Source organism: Cuculus canorus, chromosome 1, assembly GCF_017976375.1.
Source record: "Cuculus canorus isolate bCucCan1 chromosome 1, bCucCan1.pri, whole genome shotgun sequence".
NCBI classification, from domain to species: Eukaryota; Metazoa; Chordata; class Aves; order Cuculiformes; family Cuculidae; genus Cuculus; species Cuculus canorus.
Window position 1 is genome coordinate 158,392,745 of NC_071401.1, and position 27,720 is coordinate 158,420,464.

Consider the following 27,720-nt stretch of genomic DNA (forward strand, 5'->3'; position numbering starts at 1 on the left):
CGTCCCTTGCGCTGGGCGGGCGCGGCGGGGCATACTGGGAGTTGTAGTTCATGGGGCGCTGGGCTAGGCCGTTTGGCTCTGGCCCCGGCTCCCCGCTCCCGCTCCCCGCCCGTGTGGGCGGGCGGACCCGGCGCGGCCGCGATGGCGGCGGCGACGGAGCGCACGGATGAACTGGTGCGGGAGTATCTGCTGTTCCGCGGCTTCACCGCCGCTCTCAAGCAGCTGGACGCGGAGATCAAAGCGGACCGCGAGAAGGGCTTCCGGGTGAGCGGCGGCCGCGGGGGGCGAGGGCCGCGGACCCTCGCCTGGGCCGCCCGGGCCCGCCCCGGCCGTCGTGTGGGCGCCCGAGGAGGAGGCGGGGGGGCATCGCTTTGCCTCATCTCTCTTCGGACGGGAGGTGCCACCCGGCAGCTCCCCTCCGGAGTTTGAGGGGTGTAAGCGCCTCGTTAGAAGCGTGGAAGTCGGCGCAGGATTTGCCAGCCTCGAAAACACGGTTTCAGTCCTTCGGTCTCTGATAGAGGCAGTTCTGGGCAGGCGATGGGGTGTTTGGAGCGGTCAGACTTTCCCTTGATCGGCAGCGCGAGCTTTATCGTTAACAAAAACGTGTTGCTTTTGATTTTAGAACATCGGCACTTCGTCAGGGCTTACAGCTTGGCGAACAGCTGCTCTAAATGGGATAGCGTTGCCCGAGACAAAGTGAAGAAGGGACTGTAAGGGCCACAGACTTATTTCCTTTCTCTGTAAGAAGCCACGGAAATAGAGGCTGGGTGATGTCCCATGGCAGGGGGTTTGGAACTAGATGATCTTTAAGGTCCCTTCCAACCCTAACTATCCTATGATTCTATGATGTCCCAAGACGTTAACTCATGGGAGAGGAGCGAACTACATATTAAACAACTTTGGTAGTTGAATTTTTACAGAGATAGAGGCTGGATGATGTCCTAAGACATGAACTGATCGGAGGGGAGCAAACCACATATTAAACAGCTTTGGTAGTTGAATTTTGTATGAGGTGCAGATTTATTTTTTTTTTTTTGCTGGTGCGTGTCATGGCCATAAAGAATGACTGAAGTCAAAATGTGTTCCCACACCACCATTCTCCCTTATTCGCGTTGCAGAAATGATTCTAAAAGAGACAGAATAACAAAGAAAAAGGTTGCAAACTTCTGTGCCTGCCCTTTTAGAAGATGATTTTATTAAAGGTACTTCAAAGACTTAAGTACAACAGCTCTTTTTTGTTCATTCTGTTGGCTAAATACAGTTTTTTCCTTTTAATCTAAAAAAAATACTGTTTTCCAAGTGCTGCCTGTGAGTTTTCAGCATTTAATCACATTATTTCCGTTTCTTCGTTATCAATTGACTTCTTTTAAAAGAAGCAGACAGTTTTGCTTACTTGCAAAAAAACAAACCCTGACTGTGTTAAAAAAAAATGTGATCTTTATGTCAAAATCTGTTTGGCTATATTCCTTCATGTTTCTTTTCTTTTTTTTTTTATTTGAAAGGTGTTACAGAGTGGAACGTGGTAATACAAAATGCAGAGTGTTTCCCAGGTTAGGAAAACAGCTAGTGTATAAATGCTGGATTGTAGTGTTATTTGCACCGTTAAAGCTTCTCAGCATTAAGTTACAGAAAGTCTCTTGTGCCGGAAGAGCCCTCATGTGACTGCAGTCTTCCCCGTTTTGCCCTCATTAGGTGGATAAGATAGTGGACCAGCTGCAGCAGTTTGTTCAGACCTATGATCTGGCCGCCCTGCGGGATTACTGGAGTTATCTGGACCGACGCCTTTTCAGCCGTTTGGAAGACGTGTACCGGCCAACAGTGAACAAGCTGAAAACCAGCTTATTCCGATACTACCTTGTCCATACTGTTCAGGTAGTGCTTGATTTTTAGGTTTCCCTTTTAAAAAGGATCCTGGTCTCTGAAACCAGAGCAGTGAGATAGCCCTGGGAGCCTCTCAACAGGCTTGGTGTGTAAGGGACAAGCAGTTTGTGTGTCATGTATCAGGAGTGCGGTAAGGAGTTTGACGCAGACTCACATGACAAGCTTGTAAGCAGGATAGGGAAGCTGAGGCGAGAGGGAAATGCGCTTAACTGGGAACAAGATGTTCACACTCAGATATGAAGGCAGGCCCTTCTCAGACAGGATGACTGTACTGGTAACTCAGTTCTGATCAGGCTTTGTTAATAATTTGGATACTGGGAGAGATCACAAGGTTTGTGAACGCCTCCTTGTGTGGCATTGCCATGAGGACCAGAGGACTACAAGAGTGCTCAAAGCAATCACTGTAAGTTGAAGAAACAGGCAGAAAAATGCCCCAGGTGCCCGTATGTAGGTAGGAGTAGTCAACTGTTCAGATGCAGATGACTGAGCAGGTATCAGCCATGCAGGGAAGAGCCTTACTGCAGTGTTGGATATCAATGGGCAGGATTGTCTGTATTTCTTCCACTCTAACCCACCCGTAGGACTCGCTCAGTCCCTTCAGGTACAACAGTTCTTAGAGTGTCGAGGGAGTTGGAGAGTTTGGAAGGAAAAAAGGTGACTTGAAGTTGGTAGAGTTGAGTTTTAATTCATGAGCAAGGATAAGTAGGCTTCAAATCTGTACAAGGCAATATGAGAGAGAAAATGAGTGAATGTTTTGTTTTGGTTTGAATGGGACAAAAATGAACGAGTTTAAAATGGTGCAGAGATTATCTTGTTGAAACCCTAGAAAAGTCAATGGAATATATTACACAGGGTGGGCTTTGGCGAACAGAATAGACAAATACCTGTCAGGAATTCGTGCTTCATTTCTTACCATTTGAAAGGAATGTTTCTTCCTTGACTCCATTCCCTGACTGGAGATCTTAAATGGTGGGTATTTGGCAGAGAAGTCAAAATCTAATGCACATTTCTGGAAGTACATTTTTTTATGTGTTGTTTTGGCCTGTGCTTACCTTTGAGGCATGACTGTAGTGTCTGAGCAATGTATCAGATGGAAACCTTTTCAGGCTACATCTACTGTAGACGCGAGTAATTTGAAGTATACTTTGTCTTGTATACGAATGCTCACATCTTGTGTCAGTGCACAAATTCCACTGGTGTAGCTGGAAATCGGTATAAGTGATTAGTTCACTTTGCCTCAGCCTTTAAACAAGACTGGAGACTAGAAAGAAGATTGGATTAAGTGCATTTGTGAGCCTCTAGTTTATTTGAGATTCTTTTGTTCCTAGATGTTAACTCTAACCACTTGCTCTGTTGGGCAGTGAAAGTAGTTGCTAGCGTTTACATAACACAGAGCTAATATTCCTAGAACCCGTGTGGTGGCATGAATGGAAGTATGAGCCCTGTTCTTCTTGCTGTGTTTCAGACTGGCCGCAATGACAAGGCGCAGGAGTTTTTCCTCAAGCAAGCCTCCGAGCTCCAGAACCAGGCAGAGTGGAAGGATTGGTTTGTCCTGCCCTTCCTCCCCACCCCAGACTCCAACCCCACCTTTGCCACGTATTTCTCACGCCAGTGGGCAGATACGTTTATTGTGTCTCTGCACAACTTCCTGAGCGTCTTATTTCAGTGCATGCATATCCTTTTTTTTTTTTAACTAACAGTTAAATCTCCCTTGTCCTGGTGTTATACTTATTATTTAACAGTGGTGCTGAGAACATAGTATTATAGAACTTGCTGCTTTCAGGTGATTGTGTAGAGCCAAGAGTTACTAGGAAGCTGGTGTTTACTAGAGGATGTTGGAATAGTTACTGTTCAATTATATGATGTGTTATGTTCCCTGGGCACAAACAGTTGTGGCTGTTGCCAATGCTGAACTCATGCCTGCTCGAAGACTAGAAATCTTGTGCACATCTTGTTCTGAAACGCTTCTCTTCTTTGATTGGCAGAGTACAAAACAGGCTTGCAGCCTTGGGTAATGGTCCCTCACTGAACTAGCATCTCCCAGTAGACCCTTCTCTGGGTACATATGTTCACATATGTCTTGTGACAGCTTGCTGTAATAGGGCAGTTCAAGGCTGGCAGAAATAACTGGTTTTGTCCCACTCTACTGCATTCTGGCAGTGGGTGGGTTTACGCTGCAGCTGGAATATAGCTCATTTTGAACTGTTTCTTCTGTGTACACTAATGTGATAGCATAACCTCTCTTGTCCTGCACTTCTGCCATTTAAAAAGGAAGAATCAAAAAATGCTTGAAAAGCCTACGTGAAATAGTTTGTGCAACAGAAAAGTACAAAGAAAGTACAAAGTTGGCTTAGGTGACTAAGCTGTTATCCATCTTCTGGCCTTGCACTTACCTCCTGCTAGCAGTGTGAACTGGGCAGCTTTATGAAATGGCCAGTATGAAGTGCTGGCTTTTAGAATTAAGCACATAAGTTCTTGCTTTGGATTTCTTTAACATTTCTTACCAGTTCCAGTCATTTTGAACTTTGAAGCTGAATGTCTCAGGAGCAGTCTCATACAAGAAGAAAACGAATCGTTGCGGCATAAGGTCAGAACCGAAGTCCCTCTTTAGTTGCTGACTGTATGAGGCTGAGGGTTTTGTAAAGTCGGTTCTATCCATTTAAGAAGGTTGTAACTGTTCAGTTGGTGCAGTTATTGCAAGGCAGGTTATTGTATTAAGTCCTGTGTTATTTTGGTTTATCTTTCAATAATAAAGCAAACTTAGGATTGTGACCATATTGAGAAGTGTCTGTGTAGGCTATTACAGTCCCTCTGCTGCAGGTGACTGTGTCTCCCCTATGCTGTCTGACAGGTAGCTGGATCCTCTGCAAACTCGTTTCCTGCTACACTGCAAAGTCAAGACAAGCTGAAACTGGTGTCAAGTTAAGGCTGACTTTGCACAGAAACTTTTGAATGGTGTTCAGTCGCTTCCAGATTTTAGCTGATGGAGCAATAGAAACAGGCAATAACTTCTGGCATAGAAGTAGAAGCTTACTTCTGAAACGGCCACTTCACCGTAGTTGAAGTGCACTTAAAGGAATTTCAGTCAACTAGTGAAAGTGTTGTGAATGTCTGTTTCTCAACTTTAGATCTTACTGTAGACCATAAGAAAGGCTGACCAGTTCAAGCAAAATGACACCTAGCTCCTCGTTTTTGACAGCAGCATCAGCAAATGCTTAGAGAGAGGGTGTAAGAATATGTAGCATGGGCTGATCAGCTCCCACTATGTTTTCCTACTAGAGAGATTTGGGAAATCTGCAGTTTAAGAACTTCCTAAACTACAGATCACATGTGGATGATAATGTTCAAGTGAGAAGCCTTGTTTGCGCGAGTAGGACTTTAGTTTTGCTTCCTCAAACACACGAAGTGAAAGGTCCCCCTGTATGAATATTTAAGTCAAGGAAGTTTTGTGCTTTACCTCCTGTGCTACAAAACATTACATTATATGTTGTGCTTACCATCTCAACTGTTTTGGTAGCTGATCAACACTGTTAATTTGTCCTAAAAATGTTGAAGTAAAATAGAATATGTGATTTCAGAAAGAAAAGCAAGGTTTCTCCCTGTATACTGTATAGAGTTGGTGGATCAGGCAGACTTTAACAGGAGGGTTCTATAAAGATGGCCAATGAATAGGGACAACAGGATAAGGTATGTTTTGAAATAGAGCTCTTTTATGTCTTCCGATTTTGTGTTCTGTACTTCTAGTCAAATTAAAGCTGTTTTTTCTTTGTGGCACGTTGGTATTGCTTACAGAACGTGCAAGTGTCCTGTGACAAATATTCAAAGGTTAAAAAGAGACTTTCATTTTTGGAGGACTGCTCAGGTCGGAAAAGGAAGCAGCTAGCTATGGAATACAGGTTTAAATAAAAACTAGTGTGATTAAATATTGAATTTGATGCTGGTTGAAATTAAGTAGTGATTCTGATTTCACTGTTGAAACAATGCAAATACATGAATAGCAAACTGGATTTCTAAAGCTTTTTTCTTCTTTTAGTTTTTTTCCTTAAATACTTTGATAAAAAGGGGAAAAAAAGAGTTATATTTGAAAAACAAATGCGTGGAAACAGAAAAGTCTGTGGAACTATTCTTGTGAACAAAAGTGACAGGCATAAACTACATCTGTCACAGAAAGCTGGATCGTGAGGTTCCTCTCTGCTAAGAGGGGGGAAGAAAAATGTCTCTTTCTCCATGGTGTAGAGATGAAGCTCACTGTTGTGCTTGGGAGGGAGCTGGGCAGGGTTTGGAGCTGGATTTCAGGGTGACCTGATGGCTTCAGTCTCAGTGCATCCTGCCAGCTCACCAAACCCTTGGTGGGAGCATTACCTTCTAGGCTCAATGCCCGTACATCACTACTGCCAGTCACATGCATTGCCCTGGCCTTGAACTGCCGGCTTGGAGTGGCTGATCAGCTCTCATTTCCCAGCACCATTAGTGTCCCTGCAGCAACAGCCCATGAAGAGGAGTGAAGGGTTTTAAGTAAGCTCCAATTTCATGTGTGTAAGTCCTGATTGTTTTGACTACTTGGATTAATGTGGTGCTCAGCCAGTCGGAGCAGCTTTCTTCCCTCCCCACCCTTCTAGGGCTGTTGAAATAAAAGGAGTAAATTACTTCAGCAAGTGGGAAGGAGGCAAACCTCAGTGCCCCTTGGTTTACTTGTCTCTTCTCTCGTTGTAGCTGTTTGCTTTGCAGGCTGAATCCTCTCGCATGAAGAAAGAGGAACTGGAGGGGGAACAACTTGTGCATCACAAGTTGCCTGCATATGTGGCCAACATGGATCGACTAGGGGACTCTGAGCTGTGAGTGTCTGCAGGGAAGGAGCTGGGGACCAGCTTTGCTTTCTTTTATTGGGTTAGGGAAGCTCCTGGAGGGTTATTTCCTTGTTCCTTGCCCCGGGAATCAATGCAGGAAGACATCCAGGCAGAAATTCTGTTCACGCACAGTGATAGACATTTTTTAATTGTTATTGAAACTCTTATTTTTGCCCCAGTAGACAGTCACACAGAACAAGTCTCTGTGTTGGAATTCATTGTTACTGAGGTTGGGGTTTTTTTGCCTTGCTTTAAAACTATCTGAAAGCAAATGTACCTTAGCCACAAGGTATTAATAACACTGCTAAGGCTTTGACTTTCTCATGTGCTCCTTTCACTTCTCTTCAGCAGAAGGACGACTGATCAAATTATGCTGCTGACAGTGACTAATGGAAGTAGTAGCAGAGACCTCACACAAAGTCTTTTGTTTTAGTCTAAGAGTCATCTGATTAAATAGACTTAAGTGGCTGGTGAACTGTCTTGGTAACTGCTCTGCACTCTGCACCTGACAGGCCACAGAGTTTAATCTGAGTTTTGTTTATTTTAGTTTAGCTTCTCTGTGTAGAAATCCCAGATGTTCATCTGCACACATGGAGGAGGGTGATATGAAAAATGGAATGTTTTATTCCTGTATTAATTTTTGTCCATTTGTATTAGAAAAACTTGCCTTAGAAGTGGCATTCCGTGTCTGTGCAACTTGTCTCTTAATCTGGGGGCCCATACTGATTTTTTTTTTCCATTTTTCTGCTCAACCCAAAGCCCAGCTTTGATAGAACAGTTCCCTCATAGAATAGAGGATAGACACGGTGAAGGTGATTGTATTCTCCTTCCCCCTGGTGCTGCTGTGCTAGCAGAGGAAGCTGTAGTGGAGTGAGGTCAAAAATTTACGTTTTGGGAAGCACCCACTGCTCTCAGCATTGTGGGCTGAGGAGGGAGGTGTGTGTAATCATAGAAATAACCTAAATATTCTTATTTATTTGGGGTCCAGTTTTTGAGATATTGAGGGCCTGTGCTTTAAAACTGCAGAACATGACTTGCTGATTATCCAAGAGTGTTCAGTGGAACGCTGGATACTGAATGTCTCTTAAAGTAGGTCTGATTTATGCCTCAAATTGGGAATCATGGCTGAATAGGTTCTTCAGAAATCTGGATTCCCCAGCTTTTCCCTTAGGGTCTTTTTAAACTAAGCAAATGGAATGGAAGGAGTTTGAGTTGGCCCTACAGGGGATTCAGCAACAGCTTGGCCTGCTGTCTCTCTGAGAAGTGAGCTTTAGTTACAGTAATTATAATAATCTGCTACAAGCACTAACAGGATGTTTTAAAACAGTTTTTTTAATGCGTAGTGGTCCATTAGCTTGGAAAGGAACATCTGTCCTACGAAGCAGCTGTCGCTTTGCTTGTTGAGTAATCTTTGATCAGATTATCTGTCTACACTTTCACATTCTGTTTGGCGTTTTCTTGTTTGTGGTTTGTTTTTTTAATTAGGGATATGACCTGCAGCCAGAGGAATACTGCACATTCTCTTCAGTCCCGGGGAGGCTTTCTGTCCTCTTTTCTCTCCCAAAGTAAAAAGGGCCCTTCCAGGCCAGCCCATCCAAGTGGGGCTTCTCCAACACAGACTGGCAGTACGCTGCTAGGGAAGAAAGAACCAACAAATCACCAGGTAATTCTCAACTGTGTTTGTTGAAACGTGCTCAGTATCCAAAGAGTTCACTTGCAGCTCAGCACTGCTCCAAGCTTTTCCTTCCAGTGGGAAAAATGAAATATTCTTTTCTTTGCAAGTTTATGCAGGGCCTGAATGCAGCACAAAGACAGCTGGTGCTTCTGGGGGGCTCATGGAGCCCTTCCGGATTCTTGGTTTCTTTGCCTCCTCGTTTACTCTTTGTTCTGCAGCCTAGCACAAGTGTAACTTTGCCAAATCATTCCTCTGCCTTTCAGAGTGCCAAGGGAAAAGAAGGAGCAGTGAGCTGTAAGGATGGGAAGAACCACTTCAGCGGGATAGTAGCAGGGGAATCAAGCTTCCTGCAGCAGCGGCAGAAGCGGTTGCAAGAACACGGGAAGGAAAGGAAGGAACTGCTGTCAAAAGGGACCTTCCAGGTACAGGGCAACACTGCAAGGCTGGAAAGAGGAGGGATGGTATTTCTGTAGTTTGTTGTGCTAGGCAGCAAAACAAACGCAAGCATTCGTGTTAAGCTTCTGAATCAGCTCTAACTGTATCAAAGGTTAATCTCTGTAGTTAATCAACTCCTTCCACACTCCATTTATTTCTGTGTCCCTAGAAGGAAATAAATATTTACATTTGCAATGGAAGAAGAGTTGTCTTTTGTCATGGTCTTTTCAACAGCCTGGTCCCACGCAGGATAAGTTTCATCTGCCTTAGTGGTTATATTCAAACGCCTTGTTATAATCCCTAATGTTTAGTGGCAGTGGGCTTGGCTCAACCATCCTGCCCAAGTGAGTTCTGTCCTGTGGATTCTTCTGCTGTTTTGGGTAAGCTCTGTGTGGGATGGAGAAAAATTGATAGAAAGCTTTCCTGGATAGGAGTGGAAATATCCTTCTTGGCAACATTTGCTTTTATGGAGTTTTCTGCACTGTATGTTGCAGTTTTGCCTGGGGGCTTACCCTGCATTCTGATCTAATGAAATAATAAAACTGTGTTCTGAATTTTAACCTCTGAGGGTCAGCAGACTGCTTCGGAATTGTCCGGCTTTTGGCAGCCATGTGGTCAGAGGATACAGAGCATGAGAGGAATGATGGCAGCATCTCAGCCATGTTTATTTTGGCTGTACAAGATACTGCCTTGGGGGAGAGACACTGCTGAGGGAATATTGCCTATAGGCCCATATATATGGCTGTTCTGCATGGAGGAACAGCTCTTTACAGAGGAGAGGCTACTCCACTAGTGAGCGTTGAAGGCTACAAGAGAACTTTTTCTTCATGGCTCATCTAAAATATTTTAATTAAACATTGGTCAGAAAATTGCAAAGCCCTGTTTCCTGATAAGTACCCTTTGGTTTTCCTTTTCCTGTGGTGTTCTAGGTTAAGGCAGTGTTTTCCTTGCTTTGGAAAGGTTGCTTCTGGAGCTCTAGAGGAAGCTGATACTATTATAGTTTTCTACTTGTTGTCAGTGCATGCGAGGAAAAAGTAAACTGAAAGGTGTCACTGTTCTTCCACGAGTGTCATTTGCTGGTTATCACTCCATGTTAACTAACACAGAGGCATTGTTAGGTTTATTTCCCAATCTTTTCCAGCTCTGTGATTTCAGATGATTTGATTGTGCAGTGTTTGACCTATTGCTCAAGATGTGAAAGTTGTTATAAGTAAGGCCAGGATGTGTTAGGGAGCAGGAGTTCAAAACTATCAATACCGATACCATTTTGGGGCATTTCGTCTTCAGAGGATGATTTAGCAAAGTAATGCTTGCAGATGTTTTACTGGCTTACGTGCTATATCTGCTTCTTGTTCAGCTTCTGGTGACAAAGGAAGACAAAGCTACTTTCAAACACTGCTGTGTGTTGCAGTGCAGATCTTATTCAGATACCTTTACCTCCTAAAACTCTCTTTGTTTTGTCTGCCCTGTGAAATCGCGTTTTAAGCTCTTGGACTCCTGTGGACTCTATGGCTGTCATCAGTTAGTGGGCTGCAGTGATTGAGCAGACAAAATCTCTGGCAGATGGGGATAACCAATCTAATGGGGCTTACTGTCCCACATGAGATTTTGTGCAGATTTACTGAACTGCATATTATATGTAATTAACTTATATTGCTGAATGCAAGAATTCCTTGAAATATGTTGATTTGTTTGTGAATCTGTGCTCTAATGGTCCTTAGCTGAGGTTTGCCAAGCAGGTGATGTGGTTCCTCTAATTCTTAAAGGAAAAAGGATGCCTGGGCACATGGAGGGTGATACACGGGACTCTAGAACCAGAGAAGCCGCATCAAATGGTGCAGTTCTACAACACACTGTCTTTATGCTCAGAAAGTTCTCTGGCAGAAGGGTTGTTGAGCTGACAATGCTTCTATTTCAGTGCAGCTTCTTGTGTTTTTTTTCTCCCAGCAGGCTGGGGTGTGGCTGAAGAGCTTGATCTGGAACTACTGCTTCCTTGTATTTCATACAGGATTTCTTCCTTAGGGCCAAAGTGCTGAGAAGAAAACGGATATTAGCACAGCTGAGACAGAACTATGCTCAGAGATGAATGCTGAGCAAGCAGATACGTCAACCAAAACACCCGCCAGCAGTGCAGAGGCTGTAGGGGTCCGGCAGGAGCAGCCTTTCATTGTCCTGAGCCAGGAGGAGTATGGGGAGCACCATTCATCCATCATGTACTGCAGGTAATGGACTGGCAGAAAGACTCGTAGAAACCTGTGTAGAGGACCAGCTGTGCTTGGCCTCTTTCTCCTGGCCTCTGTTCTGTCTAGTGTGTCGTGCATGTACCCTGTCTTGTAGGGCAGTTGAGTTGGGGTGACTGAAAATAGCCTGTAGCTGGTGCAGGGAGAATGGACAGAGATTTTTATGATGGGGACATGCCAGCCAGGAAGAAACTCCTTGGGAAAGCAGGATGTTATTGCTTTAGGGCATTATGCTTTGCATATGGAGTTTGGTGCACTTCATTGTGCCCATTATTCTGGACTGAACAGGAAGTGGTGCAAGGAAGTTCAGATTCCTGCAGAATGAATTGGTGTGTGGCCAGGCGAGAGGAAGAATTGCTGAGGTATCTACTTACATCTAAGAACTTTAGGGAGAAAAATATCCAATCAATTTCCTTCTGCACGTAGGGTCGATTGTTCTGGACGGAGGGTGGCCAGCTTGGATGTGGACGGGGTCATCAAAGTCTGGTCTTTTAACCCCATAATGCAAACTAAAGCGTCATCCATTTCCAAATCTCCATTGCTGTCTCTGGAATGGGCCACCAAACGTGATCGGCTGGTGAGTAGTCTGTGTGTGGAGTCTCGAGAGTCACAACAGCTGATTTGAGGCTGTGTTGCTATGTGTTGCACATTAACTTCTAGACAGCTGCAGTGTGGATAAGATCAGGGCGAAAGTTACTTTCCACTTCAATGGGATGTGAGGAACTGAGGCCTATAGGGCCTAAGAAAAACTAGAGTGGGGTGCACACTCTGTCTAATAAGCAAGGAATTCACCACTGGTTCCCTGAGACAGAAGTTCCTAAGCTGCAGTGCAGGTACAGCTGCAGGATAGATGTAGCTCCTCTAAGAGAATCGCCTCTCTCCAGGCAGAGCAGGCAGCCACTTAGGAAGGCAGGAAGAGGCAGCCTGGTGCAAGAGCCCATGGGAACCCCGCAGGAGGGAGCTGGGGAATTTTACTCGTACACTGAGCCAGAAGCAGAGAAGGAAGAGCAGGGCTGAAGAGCAGAGGCATGATGTTGGTGTTTTGCTTATGCAGGTGTTAAAAGGGCAACATGGCCAGTTTTATACTGGTGCCTTATGGTCTGTGTATAAGGAGCTTGGGGCTTGTTTAAACATCATGGCAGTTTAAATGTTTCTTATAGTATTTTTTCTCTAGTTCTGTTACAGGAGAGGAACCTTAAGTTATATGCATTCTTCTGAGTCCTAGAACTGTTGCTAGCATTTGATTCCCTCCCTTGGCAAAGTGACAGGGCTGTGTGAGAAAGCAGGCCTGCAGCTGAGGGAATATTTTTCACATTCTGGCATGGATGATGTGTTGCTGCTAACCCCAAAAATGCCACCTGTGAAGAGCTGGTGCTACAGCATGTTTCTTTTCTTTTGCTCTTAGGAAGTTCTCCATGCAGTTATTCTAATGTTTCTTTTATTTATTGGAGTCTGTTTCCTGCTTGCTGATAGAAAGATTCTTCTTTCTGAAGTACATGGGGATTCAGCAGCAAATTGGGCTCTGAAGAGAGAAGGATCTGACTTGCTTAATTTTCTTTGATGCATACCTCCATGGTTTATACTTTTGATTGAACTTGTAGCATCACTGATAAAGTATGTGTAAGCCCTTCTGAATGATTTCCTACTTTCCTAGATGAAAGGAGGTGGCTTCTTGGTTTTCTCTTGTGTTAATTTTGTGTCATTCTTTCCTTGATCCTCTGGATATTGAGACTCCACATGTTTTGCATCCTATAATGTTGAGCCATAATCTAGAAAGTGACTTTTAGTCCACTTTTATGCCTATCAGATCTTTTTCTCACTGGAAAGCAGTGCTTTCACTCTGAATTCTGTGGCTTTATGGTAGTCCTTATCAGCAAGATATGCACAGAAAGACAAAATGTACCCTAATGGAGTGATGTTTATTCTGAATGCATAAGTAGAAAAACATTTACTGTGTGACATTGGTTGTTGGACAGCATGGTTGAACTCACTCATGCTTTCCATCTCTTACTGCTGCTTTCAAGCTATTGCTTGGCAGTGGGGTCGGAACGGTTCGTCTTTATGACACAGAAGCAAAGAAGAATCTCTGTGAAATCAGCATTGATGAAGACATGCCCAGGTAACTGAAATACTGATTTATATGTATAAATATAAATGTTGTTGGTTTTGACTGTGAAAAGGTAGGTGGAGTAGCAATATTCTTGTTGCTTTCCTGCAACTGCAGGACTATCTAGCCTTAATCCAGAGGGCATTCCCTGTCTGAGCAGTGTAAAATTGCTGAATTAAATGGAAGACACCCAAAATCTGTCTAAGCACCTCCTGTATGGTAGACCTTGTCTTGTAGGGTCTTAATGGGAGAACCCATGGCAGAGTGTTGTGCTTGAGGCAGCTGCTGGAGAGAGGCAATTCAGACTGTTTACTGTGTTTCAGGATCCTCTCCCTTGCCTGCAGCCCAAGTGGTGCCTCCTTTGTCTGTTCTGCAGCAGCTCAGAGCCCCATCTCCCACCTGGACTTCTCAGCAGTCAGCTCTGGGGGCAAAAGCATGAACCAAGTTCCTGGGAAGCTGCTACTGTGGGACACTAAAACAATGAAGCAGCAGGTACTTGCTGGGTTTCTTTCTCAGTCTGCCTGCTGAGAATGAGTGCCTTCTGTTTCAAAATGTAGGATCCCTCTTTCTAAATTATGCTGATTCTTTTCCATGTCTTTCTTTTTTCTTACTTATTTTCCCCTCCTCTATCACCCACAGGATAAAAATGAGTAGTGTATATAGCTGCTGGATTTGGGTGGGGGTTTTTTGTTGTTTTTTTAAGGGATTCTTCAAAATATTCCATAGCCTTGTTTCTATCATCAGTTTGTGACCAGAAATGCCCCAAGTGAATTAAATGATACTTTGCTCAGACTTTCTCCAGCTGAGCTATGTTGAAGGGGTTTCTTTGCTATTTCCTCTGTCCTGCCTGTTTTTAAGGGAAGCGCTTTCAGAGGTTTCATCTCATGTCATCTTCTCCATTGTTTTGATTTAGGTGGGTCAGATTCTGTCAGGGAATCCTTGTCCCATCCCTTGCCTTTGTCCTTAAGAAATGTTGTCCCTGACACATAGGAGAAAGCAACATACTCAAGTTAATGCCTCCTAGAAGCTGGTTTTGCAGCCTTGAGGCAATGGCCAAGAAAGCCATAGCTTGGCAGAGGTGAATTGTTGGTTTAGTGTCACAGTTAAATGCAGCTGCCAACCTTGAAGTCTGTAGTCAGGAGAGGTGTAGAGCTCCAGACTGGGCTACTTAGATACTGTCTTTTGTCCCTCCCCTGGAGACCAGCTCCTTGGCACTCCCAGCTCCGTTTCTTGGCATTAATGCAGACTTTCCCTTCCAGCTGCATTTCTCGCTGGAGCCTGAGCCCATTGCTATTAACTGCACAGCCTTCAACCATAATGGCAACCTGCTGGTCACTGGGGCTGCAGATGGAATTGTTCGTCTTTTTGGTATGTTGAAATCGGGCATTGAGGTGGCCCTTTGGTCTCCCCAGCTTGCTGCCCCTAGCACCCTTCTTCTGCCAGCAGGGAGGCAGCTGTGGGACATCACCAAGTTATTTTTTTTCTTCTCTACCATATCTCCCAGGTTTGAACTAACATAAACTTTCTCTGGGGAACATTGGCTGGAGCCCCTGGTAGTGCAGCTGGATTTATTGCTTCCCTCCTGCTGAGGAGCAGAGCCTAACTTGATTCGCGTGGTCTTGGCTGTGCCATACAGCAGTACCACTGCCAGAGGCTGTGTCTTGAGGAAAGGAATTACTGCAGGACTTTCTGGATGGAGGCAAGGGCTTCACATCAGTCCTTCTTCCCTGAGCAATTTCTGTTTCTCAGGTTTTGTCTTCAGCCTGTCCTTGTGATAAAGGCAGCTTGGGCCTCCCCCTGTAAGGGATCTGCTTCTGGCCCAGGTGATAAGCTGGAGGCTTCAGTCCGCAGTCTGTGGGAGGACAGAGCTAGCAGCAGCTGTAAGGGTGGACAGGATAGTAAGGTGAGGAGAAAAAAAAGGGGGGGGGGCGCTTACCTGCAGTTGATGGTGAGCTTGTGAGCAGCTCTGTAAAGTTGGAGGAGGTGACTAGTTATAGGCAATAATTTTTGTGGCCAGTGTAAAAGCCACATGCTGGAGAATAAATAAGCACACAGTGCTGGGATTGGATTGTGCTCCCTCAGGCTGGTTTAGAGGGTTGGGACAGAGACCTTATGACTATAAACAGCCTCTTTCTCTTTGCTTCAGCTCTGTGTGATTTCAGTGAATGTTCAGTACCTGTTCTCCCCTCAGATATGCAGCAGCATGAGTGCGCCATGAGCTGGAAGGCACATGACGGGGAAGTCTACTCTGTTGAGTTCAGCTATGATGAGAACACAGTCTACAGCATAGGCGAGGATGGCAAGGTAGGATCTGGGTGACCTGCTGGTCAGCTGGCAATGAGATCCCTTCTGGAGACTGTTCCCCATATGGTGGGGATAGCACATAAATATCTTCAGGATCTGGAGGATCTTTGGGCTGCTAACTGTAATCTTAAGTGTGCAGTTCCACTCTGCTGCATGCAGTCTCTTCAGAGGGAGTGGCTAGGAAGCCTATTAGCAACTGAAGCTGTCTTGGACCTTCTCTGCAAATCCTGTTGCTGGTGACATCCCCTACCGAGGGAAGCCATGCAAAGATGGTCTTTCTGTGTCCCCGAGATCACAGTATTTGAAAAGTGCGATTCACCAGGGAGCAGATCCTTGACCACTTTGCATAAATTTCCTTGTCAGCAGCTTGCTGTTGCTTATAACAAAGGCTTCAGTTTCTGCAGTTCCATAGTCTCCAGCAGTAGAAGCGTGGCTCAGGGAGGGAGACTGTGGGGGTGTGTGGGTCCCTTGACTGATGAGTTAAATGAATTCCCACCAGGATCCTGCATGCTTTGTGGAAGGACACATATGCAGCAGTGCTTGTGGAGGGTAGGGCATGTGTTTGCCCAGATAGTAGGCACTCTTACAGCCTTTGTAGCCTGCGTTCTATAAATATAGCTACTTAGATATAGATGTCAAAATGCCATCTTCTGTTTGTGAGGAATAGCAGCTTTGGTTAAAAATGGTGAATGCCCCCTCTACATTCATCCCAATCAATTTAACTATAGGCTTTTGTTGTTTCTTTTTGTCATTCTAGTTTATTCAGTGGAATATTCACAAAAGTGGCTTGAAGGTGTCCGAGTATGATCTTCCTAGTGAAGCTACGGGTCCTTTTGTTCTGTCTGGGTACAGTGGCTACAAGCAAGTCCAATTCCCACGAGGAAGGCTTTTTGCTTTTGATTCTGAAGGCAACTATATGTTGACGTGTTCTTCTACTGGAGGAGTCATTTTTAAGGTAATTCTGAGGTGATGGGGAGTAAGTACTCTTACGCATCCATACACACTCTTGTTGTTGTAAGGCTGCAACAGCAGTCACTAGAGGTTCTTTCTTCTGCTCTGTGAAAGCTGCTGCTCAGTCTCATACAGTGTGCATTTTTTCAGTGTGTGATGTTTATCAAGTCTTTGAATGCTCTCTAAGCATTTGGCCCTCTGTATGTAGCTAGAATATGGGTGCTGCTTGTTCTTAAAGCTTAGCTGCAGCAGTTTCTCATAGTAATCAAGCGCCTAGGAGAAAGTTCTAATGTTATTTTAATAAACTGATGCATGCCAGTTAAATGCAAAATGTGTGATTGTTGACTGGTACTCATCTTTAGTCTGCCTTGTATGCTTGTTGATGTTACATTAGTTTCAGCTTGATGCTCCCTTACTGCATACTGAAAAGAGATGAAGGGTAGGGTTTCAAGGACCCAAATTTCTGTGCTGGAGTAACAAGTGGTTACTGATTGGAAGCCCCTTGCCTATCTCCTCTTGAGTCAATCCCCATCAGTGTAAGCTATCACAAGGTAGATCAGACGGAATTTTTATTTCGCATCTGAGACATTCAGAGCAGCCACACTAACATGAGCTATAGTTTAGGTATAAGTGCTCATCATCAGTGTGCATTCTTAGGCTGCCTTGTTTAATTATTGCAGCTCACTTGATATCATAAGCTGAGCTGCTTGGGAACACGTGCTTCTGTCATGAGACTGGAAATTTGTTTCCTCATGTGTGCTCTGTACATCTCAACATCTCTCTGATTTTCTGCTTAATTATGTATGCTGGTAGGGATATGGAGTCTGTAGCACGCTTTGGCTTTGCCTGTGAGTGCAGTGTTCCCCCTACAGAAACTTGCCCCCTTAAAATATAACACTTTCTTTCTCCTAGTTAAATGGTGAGGAGAAGGTTCTGGAGAACTGCCTTTCCCTGGGAGGACATCGAGCTCCTGTTGTCACAGTGGATTGGAGTACAGCCATGGACTGCGGGACCTGCCTCACTGCTTCTATGGATGGGAAGATTAAATTAACCACCTTACTGGCTCAAAAGTCTTAACCTGGACAGTAGTGAAAGGAAAGAGTGACAGACTTCACAAACAGTGTTAACTCCACAGGAACAAACTGCATGGGAGAGAAGGCAAATCATAGTCCCTCTTCTCATTGTAGATTTTGCCTCCTGACAAATGTTAAATACATTTGCGAAACCACTGTGCAACGGAATGCTGTATGGGACTGGATAAGTGGCAGCACTGAATAATAAGTCTCCACTGACCCAATGTGGTGGTTGGACTCCCTCCATTGGGAAGTCTTGAGATACCTGGCCAGAAGGCTGCTGGGGTCGTATTGAGGATTCTGCAGACGGAGGTGAGGCTGGAGAAGGCATGCAGGAGGCAGTACAGCGCATAGTGTTAAGATGGCTCAAACTGGAAAGGCTGGTGTGACATCAGAGTATTCTTTCAGTATAGCATTTGTTGTTGTGCTTTTTTTTGTTTTACTTATTTTTCCATAAAAAGGAACTATTCCGTTGCACTTGATTCCTGTGCTTTGTTCAGTTTTTGCTGCAAAATGTGGAGGGTGGCTGGGGCAGTGATATGCCAAGAAAGTCTCCTGCATGGAGAAAAGACCCTTGTGCTTTCTCCAGGTGCTTCCGGCACTGATACTTGCACACTGGGGGGAACCAGTGCAAGACTTCCAGGAACAAAAAGAATGGCATTTGTTGGGATGTCTTGTTTTTCCTTGCATTATCTGCTGCCAACTAGAGGAGAGATCCTGAGTCAGACTTCTTGAAATGCCTGCGTTGAAGGTCAGAAGCTACATATTGCCTAACAGTTACCTGATGGCAGATTGGAGAGGGAGGGCCAGAATCATTCTGGTCCTGTACAGTGCTCTGTGTCACTGGAGCCAGCTCTCTCCCTGCACCCTGCCACCATAAGGGCAAGTGCTGTGCTCAGGTATTGCATAGTTGTGGAATGGACTGCTAAGCAGCCACATTTGATCTGCTCACACATTACCACAGCACTTATTGCTGCTTATGTCCTTGGCCTTTATTCAGAGTTGAGTGATGTTTCTTGGCAGAGCTCTCCAAACAAGAGCTCTCCTCTGATTTCTTGATTAGAGATACCTTTGTTGTCTTCCAAAGGCTATTTTATTTTGGAGCCGAGACATCTGTTTGTCTTGGTGAATGTAAAGTGTGATTGCCCAGAGAGGAGGTAGAACTTTCTTTTTCAGTCTGTTTTTGCCAAGTGTGCTTTAGTGTATTTCTGAAGAGTGGCTTGTCAAAGTTGCAATGCCTTGCTAGCTATCTCCTTCCGTTTGGAGAGATGGGGAGTGGGACAGGTGGAGCTCGATAGCTGGCATGTTCCACTGCTGCCCAGCCAGACCTGGAATGTTCTGTACTTCCAGGTCTCAAAGTGGGAGCTGGAAAGCAAAATTCTCTTGGCTATATCTACGGTCATTCTTTGCTTCATGACATGACTTGGTGTCTTTGACAGATGTGTTCTATCCCCCCACTCCCTCCTGCACTTAACCGAAACAGCAGCAGTTAAAACACAGCCTCCACAATAAATAAAAAAAAGGAAAACATGGGCTTCAAGGATACATGTCAAACCACCAGCTGCACCAAGACAACAAACTGTCTGAAAGGCAGAGAAAGAATCCAATGAAGAACCCCAGAACTACTACTGGACTGAACCATTGCATGAGAGGGGATGGGTAACCAGTCTGTAGCGGTAGAATTGCCCAGGGATTTCTTGGTTCATGTCAGCCCCTCTCTGCTCTGTCTTAGCTGAGCCTCTGCCTGGCCATGGACTTCACTGCTCCAGACCCCAGCTGCCTTCCCGGCCCACCCTTGGCACTGGCTCTTCCTCTTCTCCAGCATCTTCTTGTTGCTAAAGGTGCTGGAGGTTTGTCTGGGCCTGGGCAGGACAAGGAAAAGGCTGTGTGTTAGTTTTACAGCACATTGTGTGAAAGGTGGCACTGGAAAGCGTGTGCTGGAAGTACAGTACTAATGTGCAGATCCAGGTACTGAAAACCAAATGCTCAAATGCGTCAGTAACAAAGCTGCAGCCTATGGGCTGCAGAAAATTGTGTTACATGGAGATGGGGATCCACTGGTTGCAGTTGTTGCCTTCTTTCTTGTCCAGCTCTTTCTTCCGTCTCTCTTTTAGACTGCTCTCTTTGGCTGTGACTCACCGTGCTGGTCTCCCAATGACTCTGAGGTTATTCCCACACAATGCAGACTTTCTTGGAGGTCTTGGTTTTGTCTTGCCTGCTACATTGATTTGTTCAGCTGCATCTCCAGCTTTTGAGAAATGTCACCAACTTGTAAGCAGCAAAACCAAAATGCTGCTGTCTGACACATTCCATGGACTTTCAGAATCTGTCTGTGTAATTTAAAAGAGATGTGTGAGTATTGGCACAGACTCATTCTCTTCCCGTTGCTATGCACAAAGCTCCTGCTTTAGCCAACACACAAAATGGTATCAGGTGAGGGAAATAAGAGAAAGGTCCAACACAACCAGCGTCTTTGTCATCTCTGTGGAGCAGGACTTCTGAAAGCAAGAGATGTGGTAGGCAGAAGCAGCAAAGTGTCTAGACTGTAGGTCCTGTGGGCAATCATTTGACATCGATGGGATCTGGAAGAGAGAGCTGTGTGGTGAAAAGCGAGCAATCCTTGCAGCGCCAGCCTTCTAGGATTTCAGAGGACTGTAAGTGGCAGGAAGCTTTCCTACATCATTCCTCTACTAGAAATCCATCTCAAAGGCCAGCTGCTAGGGGCCAGGGGTCACTAACTTGCCCTCATGTTGTGGCAGTCCTAACTGAAGAGCTTTCCTGCAGCACCGGCATGTCAGGGTCCCTGTTACGAGGTGTGTGGGAAGCAGCAGCAGAGGGAAACAATCTCAAAAGCAGGTGAGCCCAGTGGGGTCCCACTGCCTCCTTCAGAGAAATTACCTCAAGATCAGATGGTGAGTGAGCATCTTTCTTGGATTCTTCTGCTGGGGAGACACCTATAAAGGAGGGAAGAAGTACAATGCTGGTTTTAGTCCTTATTTCACTCTGCCTTTGCCTATCCCTCAAGCCCCGTGTTGGAACTGCCTTACTGTTCTCCTGTAGACCACAGTAATCTGGCTCCATAGCCTCCTCCATGGACCCAAGAAGGTAGGATCCTTCACCATGCAGGTGTGCTCAAGGGAAAGCCAGCAGCCACCACAGTGCAAGAGCTCTCCAGTACTACTGGGCCTTCTCTGCCCCCTGCAGAACAGCCTTCTGTCCTTTCATGGACCATATCAACCTTCATTTGGTCAGCAATGCTACATACAGGAAGGAAGGGAATACATTCAGTAAAAATACCCACACGCTTGCATACACTCTACTGGAAAACAATGGCCATTCCTGAGCCATCCTACCCGTGCTCATAGCCAGCTCAGAAAGGGTAACACACACAACTTAGTGCGCAACGAGAGTAGCGGAGACTGAAACACTCACTACAGGCATGTTCACACTACAGGTGCCTATTCTTGTCCCTGGAGTGACTCACCCCTGCTGGCTACAGTCTCATCTGATAAATCTCCACTTTGAGGGCCAGCAAGATTAACAAGTCCCCTGCCCATATTTATTTTTGAAGTCTCAGCTAAGGTGATTTAGTGAAGCAGTTATTTACAAAACTTGAGGTCAGACACAAGGGCCTTCACATGTGTGGGAAGGAAGGTGGCAATAAGCTGGGTATGGGAATGGGGCTCAATGTGGGGAGAAATGGGCCCGGGTGCTTCCTCCTCTCTTCCCTACGCCCCCTGCCCCAGTCCTTGCCATGGGCTGAGTTCAAGGCCTTCAAAAGAAAAGAATGCATCAAGGGCATCTGAAGCAGGGGGTGAGGTGTCTGGGAACAGGCATAGCCAACTCCTGCTACCAGCAAGGCTCTGTCGAGGACAGGAGCCTGATTGTTTTCTAAGAAAATGAATTGCAGCTGCTGCTCTGATAACTTGGCCTACAGATGACTCGTGCTCATTATTGTAATATTATTCTAATACTAAAACACACCTCCACGCCTAGGGCTACCAGCCTCTGAGGCAAACCACGCCCATGGCCACACCTACTGGGCTTGCCCAGTTGAGTTTTGGCACACAAAGTGAGAATTCTTTTTCCACCAATCGGCAATTAATATAGCGACCACATTCACTCAAGCATCTGCGCCCCTAGAAATAATTCAAACAAAGGAAAATTTTTTGGCCGTGGCAGGCAAGTGCAAAGAAAAATGACACCAAAGCTTTAGGGATCAGCTGGTGGACTGAACCCCATCTTCACCTACCTGCACCTGTCCATCACTACTCGGTGTCTCCAGCTCATGTTACACGTTCCCCCCCCACACACGTTCTTCTGCCCAGTGCTGATTTTCTGACTTCTGTGGTTTCAGTAGATTTCTGTGTATCCACTTCGCAACAGCAGCAATCTTTGAGGCAATGATGATTTAATCTGGCTCCTCACAGCAGTCTAGGTGAATTTAAAATAAACTGTGTTTTGATTTTTGTTTACTTTTTACTAATGAACAAGCTATGAGTCCTAGTCCCTGTGCATTTGCTGAGGATAGTGGAGATAGATTTCTAAGGCTGTGAATTCTTTCTAGTGGTTTTTTTTTTCCCCTCTAGTATAAAGTCATTACTGTAGAGATGATTATTTGTATGAGTTTCAATGTTACTTTCTTGGAAAAGGCTGACACAGCATGTATATTTTAAAATGGAAAAGCAGTGAAACTTTTCATGGTTTCATTGTCTGATAATTAAAATTTAATTAAATTTGTTCATAGTCTCATCTGACCCCATATAGTACTAAGTGCTTGCAAGTGCCCTGCCTCTGCATTTGGAGCTGGGAATACATAGTACTTTGCTAAATAAACCTGATCTTTGATGCTTGTGAAGTCAGTGGGTTTCAATCAGACTTCTAGTGCATGAAGCTAATAAATCAGTAAATGAAGAAGCCATAGCAGAAGGGCCACTTGAGAAAAGGGCCACTTCAGTAATGTTTTATGTTTCATGAGAGTTAAACTCAACAGCATTCCTTTACAAGCATTAAGCTAAGGCTTTTGCAAGTCTGATAGGTACTGACACATAAATTTAAACAAAATATTTTTTCAGTTTGTCACTCAGCCATTGCTACTTGTTGACTTTGCAGAAAAATTATTTTCTTGTAGTGTCTTCTGTACACTTGCCCCGAGACTTGTCCTTCATAAGTTCCATGTCCCTCCTCAGTTCTGTGCTCCAGCTCCTTCACCACTTCCCAAGGAGTTCTAAAGAGAAATGATCTGTAAGACAAAAAGCAAAGTATAGCTTTGTTTTGCTGCTGCTGTTACTTTCAGAGCTTTAGCTGACACTGGTGCTATGAAGCGCTAGATTCAGAGCCTTACCTACATCTAGAGGTATTCACACCAGCTTTATGTGTGAATTTGTGTGACAACTCTCAATCCATTTTGTAATCACCCAGCAGCTGGTCACAGACAAACACGTTGAACTTGGTTAGCAGCCATTACACCTGTGTCACCTCTCTGTGGCCCTGTGTAAAAATACCCCAGAACAAAACTGTGTGGCTGAAAGTCTACTGTAGTATCTGTAAGATAAAATTAAAATTGGCTGTCAGTTGACAGGAGTTTATTAATAGTAACATTTTGTAAACTGCATCTAATACTAAGTCATTGATGTACTGCATCAGACACTTGTCATTACAGGTTTGATTGGAAATTGCACCTAAATAACCCACCACCATGTAAATCAAATCAATTACTTGGGTGCTTCTGATCTCTTTACTGCTCTGTAGTCATATCTGGTTTTCAAGAACTGTATGTGGTTTACTCCACTTAGACTAGAACTGCATGCAAACTGTCTTCAGTAAAGGCACTTGATAGCTGTGAAGCAGAACTGGATTTGAAATAACATTCTCGTGATCAAAGATCCTAAGAAGCTTTTGTGGTAATTGAGGAATAACAACTACACAAAATGTGTTTGCTTCTCGTATTTAAATTAAGCATAAAGATAAAATGCATGAGAGGCTTATTAAATGAACATACAGATACTGCATCTGATAAGATCAAAGCAGTTGAGTGGGATTTTAATTTAGGCATTTGACTGACTTTGTCTAAAAAAAACTGGTTTTGAGGTAATGCTGGCCTTGTTCCATAACATCTGAGAGGTTCACTCGGTTGTGGATTCCATGGAGCTATTTGCTCTGCTGCTGATACATTTTTATTTATATTATACCATGAGAACACTGTACAGGTAAAACACACAGGCACAGTTACAAGCCTGAAGGCCTTCAGTCTAAATGGGCAACATAGGATGGGTGGTATAATAAATTGAAATTCTTTACTTGAACTGCTAGCAATGTCTTTCAGCTCTAAAATTATACCCTTCATCTACTTTGAACTAAAGATGCATTCTGTACAGTCCTCATCCTGTGGCAACACAGCTCACTCTGACTGTAATGGATAAGTGAAGCAGCTGCTGTCTATGGGTTTCATCATCTTAGAAAAAATAGATCTATTTAAAAAATTTAGTATTCCTGGAAGTCACTTGCATGAAAATTGTTCTTACGGTTTAAAAAGGAGAGATGGAAGCAAGACTTGAACCAAAATTCTCCACAAATCTCCCATTTGTATCAAAAAGCCTTTAAGGATTTGAGTGGGCATAGTTCTTTGGTACAGTACTAAGTAGCATTGGGATGAAAAGTTAAGAACGAAAACTCTAAGCATCTTGCTTCACTACTTTGACAAAATAAGCCTGTATCTTAATAATATCTTAATAATATATCTTAATTTTATAATTTATAATAATATATCTTAATAATATAAACCTTGTGAATACAGAACAAAAACCCCAAATACTTCAAGCTGCTTCACAGAGCTTTGCACTGACAAGGGGTCTTAAATAAGACCAGGATACGCAGCCTGCCCTGAGCTCTAACACAAAGAGTTATCTATTCAAACATCTCAGGAAATGTCAAGTGTGTGACAGAGACAGAAGATAAAAAACCATCGAAGATCATCTATGCTCCATCTGTGCTCATAGTTACCAGTTTGGTTCTTCTGCAATAAAGCTCTCTTCCACGAGGGGGCTGAAGCATTCTTGGCAGCAGAGTGAACTTCCTCAAGAATCAAAGACCCACGAACTTCGACTTTTCTCCTTTCATCTTGAAGATCTATTTCTTTGGGTTCTTTAATATAAACATAAGCCATTTCTTTAAATGATTCATTAAAGCAAAACCTGTTCTGTTGTCTTTCTCTCCTCCTGCTAAGAGGCAGCATGGAATAACAAACAAAATTGGGATGAGTATTTCTCTAGAATAACAGAGTTTGCTAGTCCCACCTCAATAAAACTGCTTTGGGAAAAATTCCACGAGCAGGACTTCCTTGCTCTCCATCCTTCAGACTCTTCCCTAGTCTTCCCTAGTCTTGTTTCTGCATGAGAGAATAACGTTGGTGTATATTTTGATTCTGTCCCTGATTTAGCCTAAAATGTATGCTATTATACATAATTTAAGGGAAATATAATTATTTCTGCTTAAAATAATTATTGCTTGAAGTACCAGTAGATTAACAAGTCTGCTTTTATTTCCCTTGTTTCAAGCAATTACATAGTTTGTTTCTACTAGCTTTATGTGTGAATTTAGGCAGTCCTAGAAGTGAGAAATAATATGCTGGCTGCAAAATGAGAGCAGTAAAAGCAGCTTCACATTCTGCTGCCAATGACTCTGCTCTGCCATACTTCATCTTTTCTTCTATGCCTCTTCTGAGGGAACATGCCCAAAGTTATCTCATAGACTTTTATTTTTGCTGTCTCAGCTCTAATTTTAACAGTTATTTTTCAAGCGCTGCAGTGGGTCCTCACCTTTGATGGTCCGTTACCCTCATTTGGTGGTTTCTGCCTACACAGTAAGAAGGGTCCCGCTTTCATGAAAAAGCCTACTCCTTATATATGGGGGAGAAAGAAAAAGACACTGACATTTAATACTTTCTTCTCTTAAAATGTGTTAAATGAAAGTGGGTAACTCTATGCTTGCTTTATTCACAACTCAGAGTTGGGCCATCACCTCAGTGAGTGGCAAAGGCCCACACAAAATCTTCAGATATTCTATATTTTGACATAGCATTATACAACAGGTATTTTCTTTGAAAAATTCTCGGTGTTTTTGCATGTGCTTCTAGTTCTATATTCTTCATTAACTTGAACGTCCACAAAAGTCCACCTTGATAATTCATCCGCACTGCCTTGTTTCAGTTCTCCCTCAGAAGTGATGCTTCAACAGGATGTGTTTCTCCTCTGGTCATAAAAGTCGCTTATCTTCTGTCTTGGGACATATCTATTCCCCTTTAAACTTCAAAGAAAAACCTGAGGCTGTTCCATTAACTTATACCTATATCTAGTTTATCTCTATACTCAAAATATGTTGACCTTTGAATCATCAGTTATCATCAAATCTAATATCTATGTTCTAAGTCTGACATTTCTTACACAATCTGTTGATTCGGCTGGACTGGGGCTGTACATGGGACAATGGAACAGTGTTCTTGTATTTGTCATAAAGATTAATTTCCAACACCGGTTCTTATTATGTTCTTAATACAATACTTTATTTATCATGATCAACTATCAATAATATCTGAGTCCTACAGGGATATATTTATCATTTCCCTTAATAAAATGTCAGGCTGTGATTAGTAGTTCAGCAGTGGCTCCATAAGCTGAGACTTCTCCCAAGTAGGGGTGAGATCCTTCAAGAGAGAGGTGGATGATATCTTTCACAGTCCTCTGATTTTCATTTGTCTGTATAAATAGCGAAGCTCAGTTATCCATTCACATCTAGCTGTGATTTTGGAGTAGTGGGAGAAAAGTAGGTGACTGAAGGAGAGTAAAGCCTGCCTTACCAGTGCTCAAAGCTGTTGATCTTGCACTTTCTCTAACCACTGCTTTCACTAAAGAATTATGATTAAGAGGCAAGAAAGAAGAATAACACCACCAAGGTGAACTCGGGGTCCCTCTGAAGATTTATGCTGAGCAGGCAGAGCTGTTGTGGAAGACAGAAAGAGAGGATGTTTCACTGTTTGTCAATGCGACAATTTGACTTCTTCAGAGAAGATTTGACTTCTTGCCTAAAGTAATCTACCCACACCAGAGAAACTGAACGAGGTCACTGTGAGTCCAATTTACTTCACTATTTACATCACAGTTAATTTCAAGTAATGGATTCTATCTTTTCTGCTCCAGGTAGAAAAAACACTGGATGAAAACAAACATAATTACGTCTGATTTTGCCAAGTCAGATCTATCACTGCTAGGGGAAAAATCCAGGCCGCAACTTTAAATGTTCTCTTAAACGTTCTTCCTGAGCAAAGAAAAAGGCAATTTTCTTTAAAAAGCCAGGGTATCTCTTTCACTGCACAGAGCACATGAACTTGTGTATTAGAGAAAGGAGTTTCAGAAAGGCAGATATATAACTCTGGTATGTAATGTAGATTAGAATTTGACATTAAAGACCATTTCCCAAAGACAATTCAGTCATTATGTCAATGACAATGTCTCTTAGTTATGCAAATAACCAAGTACAGCAGCAATTATCTGCCTGTGCCAACACAGGTCTTTCCACTACTGCTGAATGTACATTTTTGTAAAGGTACCTGATGCCCTTACAGGCACCAGGTCCCCTCAGCGTTAATCTCTAAGAATGAAAAAAAGTTTATTTAGATGTAGACCTAGAATCTAGAACAATTAATCCATCCATTCATGAAAAACATCAAAAAGATACTTTCAAACTATTATAAAAAACATTCTGTAAGGCAATGGCCAAATACCTACCAGTAATAGCTGTTGCAGTAAAAGCTTACAGCACCTTGCTAGTTTTCTTTTCACACTGTCCCGGATCTTGTGTGTTGCCATCCTATGGCCAGACTTTCTGTTACTGCAATGCTTTTCCTGACTGGAAACTATAGCAAGACCTATTCTTGTAAGGATGCAGGCACAAAGACAAACCAGTGTTATTTCTAACATTTTCTGTCTAGTAGTCACCATTCATAACTTACAACACACACTAAAGACTGAGAAAACCATTGATTAATTGCCTTAATTTTTTACCAAAGGTAAAGCCTGCACACACTGGTGCTTAATCGTACTTTGCATCATGTACAAGCATGCACTTCTCCATACAAATTCCATAAGGTGTTTAATCTGCTATTGCAAAAATACTTATTTGCATACAATCATACCCTGCTGTGGTTTTAAAT

The 27,720-nt window shown here is 43.6% G+C and overlaps 1 protein-coding gene across 3 annotated transcripts; it reads left to right on the forward strand.

Moving 5' to 3' along the window:
- Positions 1–61: 61 nt before the first annotated feature.
- Positions 62–17,992, forward strand: WDR91 (WD repeat domain 91). Of its 3 annotated transcripts, none has more exons than XM_054088427.1 (15): positions 62–264; positions 1,693–1,872; positions 3,347–3,553; positions 4,385–4,468; positions 6,595–6,716; positions 8,214–8,391; positions 8,667–8,825; positions 10,861–11,060; positions 11,505–11,655; positions 13,103–13,197; positions 13,509–13,677; positions 14,445–14,553; positions 15,377–15,489; positions 16,247–16,444; positions 17,353–17,992. In XM_054088427.1, the coding sequence occupies exons 1-15, from the start codon at positions 142–144 to the stop codon at positions 17,515–17,517; spliced, it is 2,253 nt and encodes a 750-aa protein (XP_053944402.1). In that variant the 5' UTR covers positions 62–141; the 3' UTR covers positions 17,518–17,992. The 3 variants fall into 3 exon arrangements, with proteins under 3 accessions (XP_053944402.1, XP_053944418.1, XP_053944412.1); XM_054088443.1 differs by lacking the exon at positions 62–264 and adding an exon at positions 344–1,202 and having other exon boundaries at positions 17,353–17,991; XM_054088437.1 differs by lacking the exon at positions 62–264 and adding an exon at positions 1,503–1,550 and having other exon boundaries at positions 17,353–17,991.
- The last annotated feature ends 9,728 nt before the right edge of the window (positions 17,993–27,720 follow it).

Excerpts from the sequence above, each read along its gene's own strand:
- WDR91 (XM_054088427.1), top strand. The coding sequence starts at position 142 with ATGGCGGCGGCGACGGAGCGCACGGATGAACTGGTGCGGGAGTATCTG. Across the intron at positions 8,392-8,666 it reads AAGAACCAACAAATCACCAG|AGTGCCAAGGGAAAAGAAGG; the intron begins GTAATTCTCAAC and ends TCTGCCTTTCAG. Across the intron at positions 14,554-15,376 it reads TGGAATTGTTCGTCTTTTTG|ATATGCAGCAGCATGAGTGC; the intron begins GTATGTTGAAAT and ends TTCTCCCCTCAG.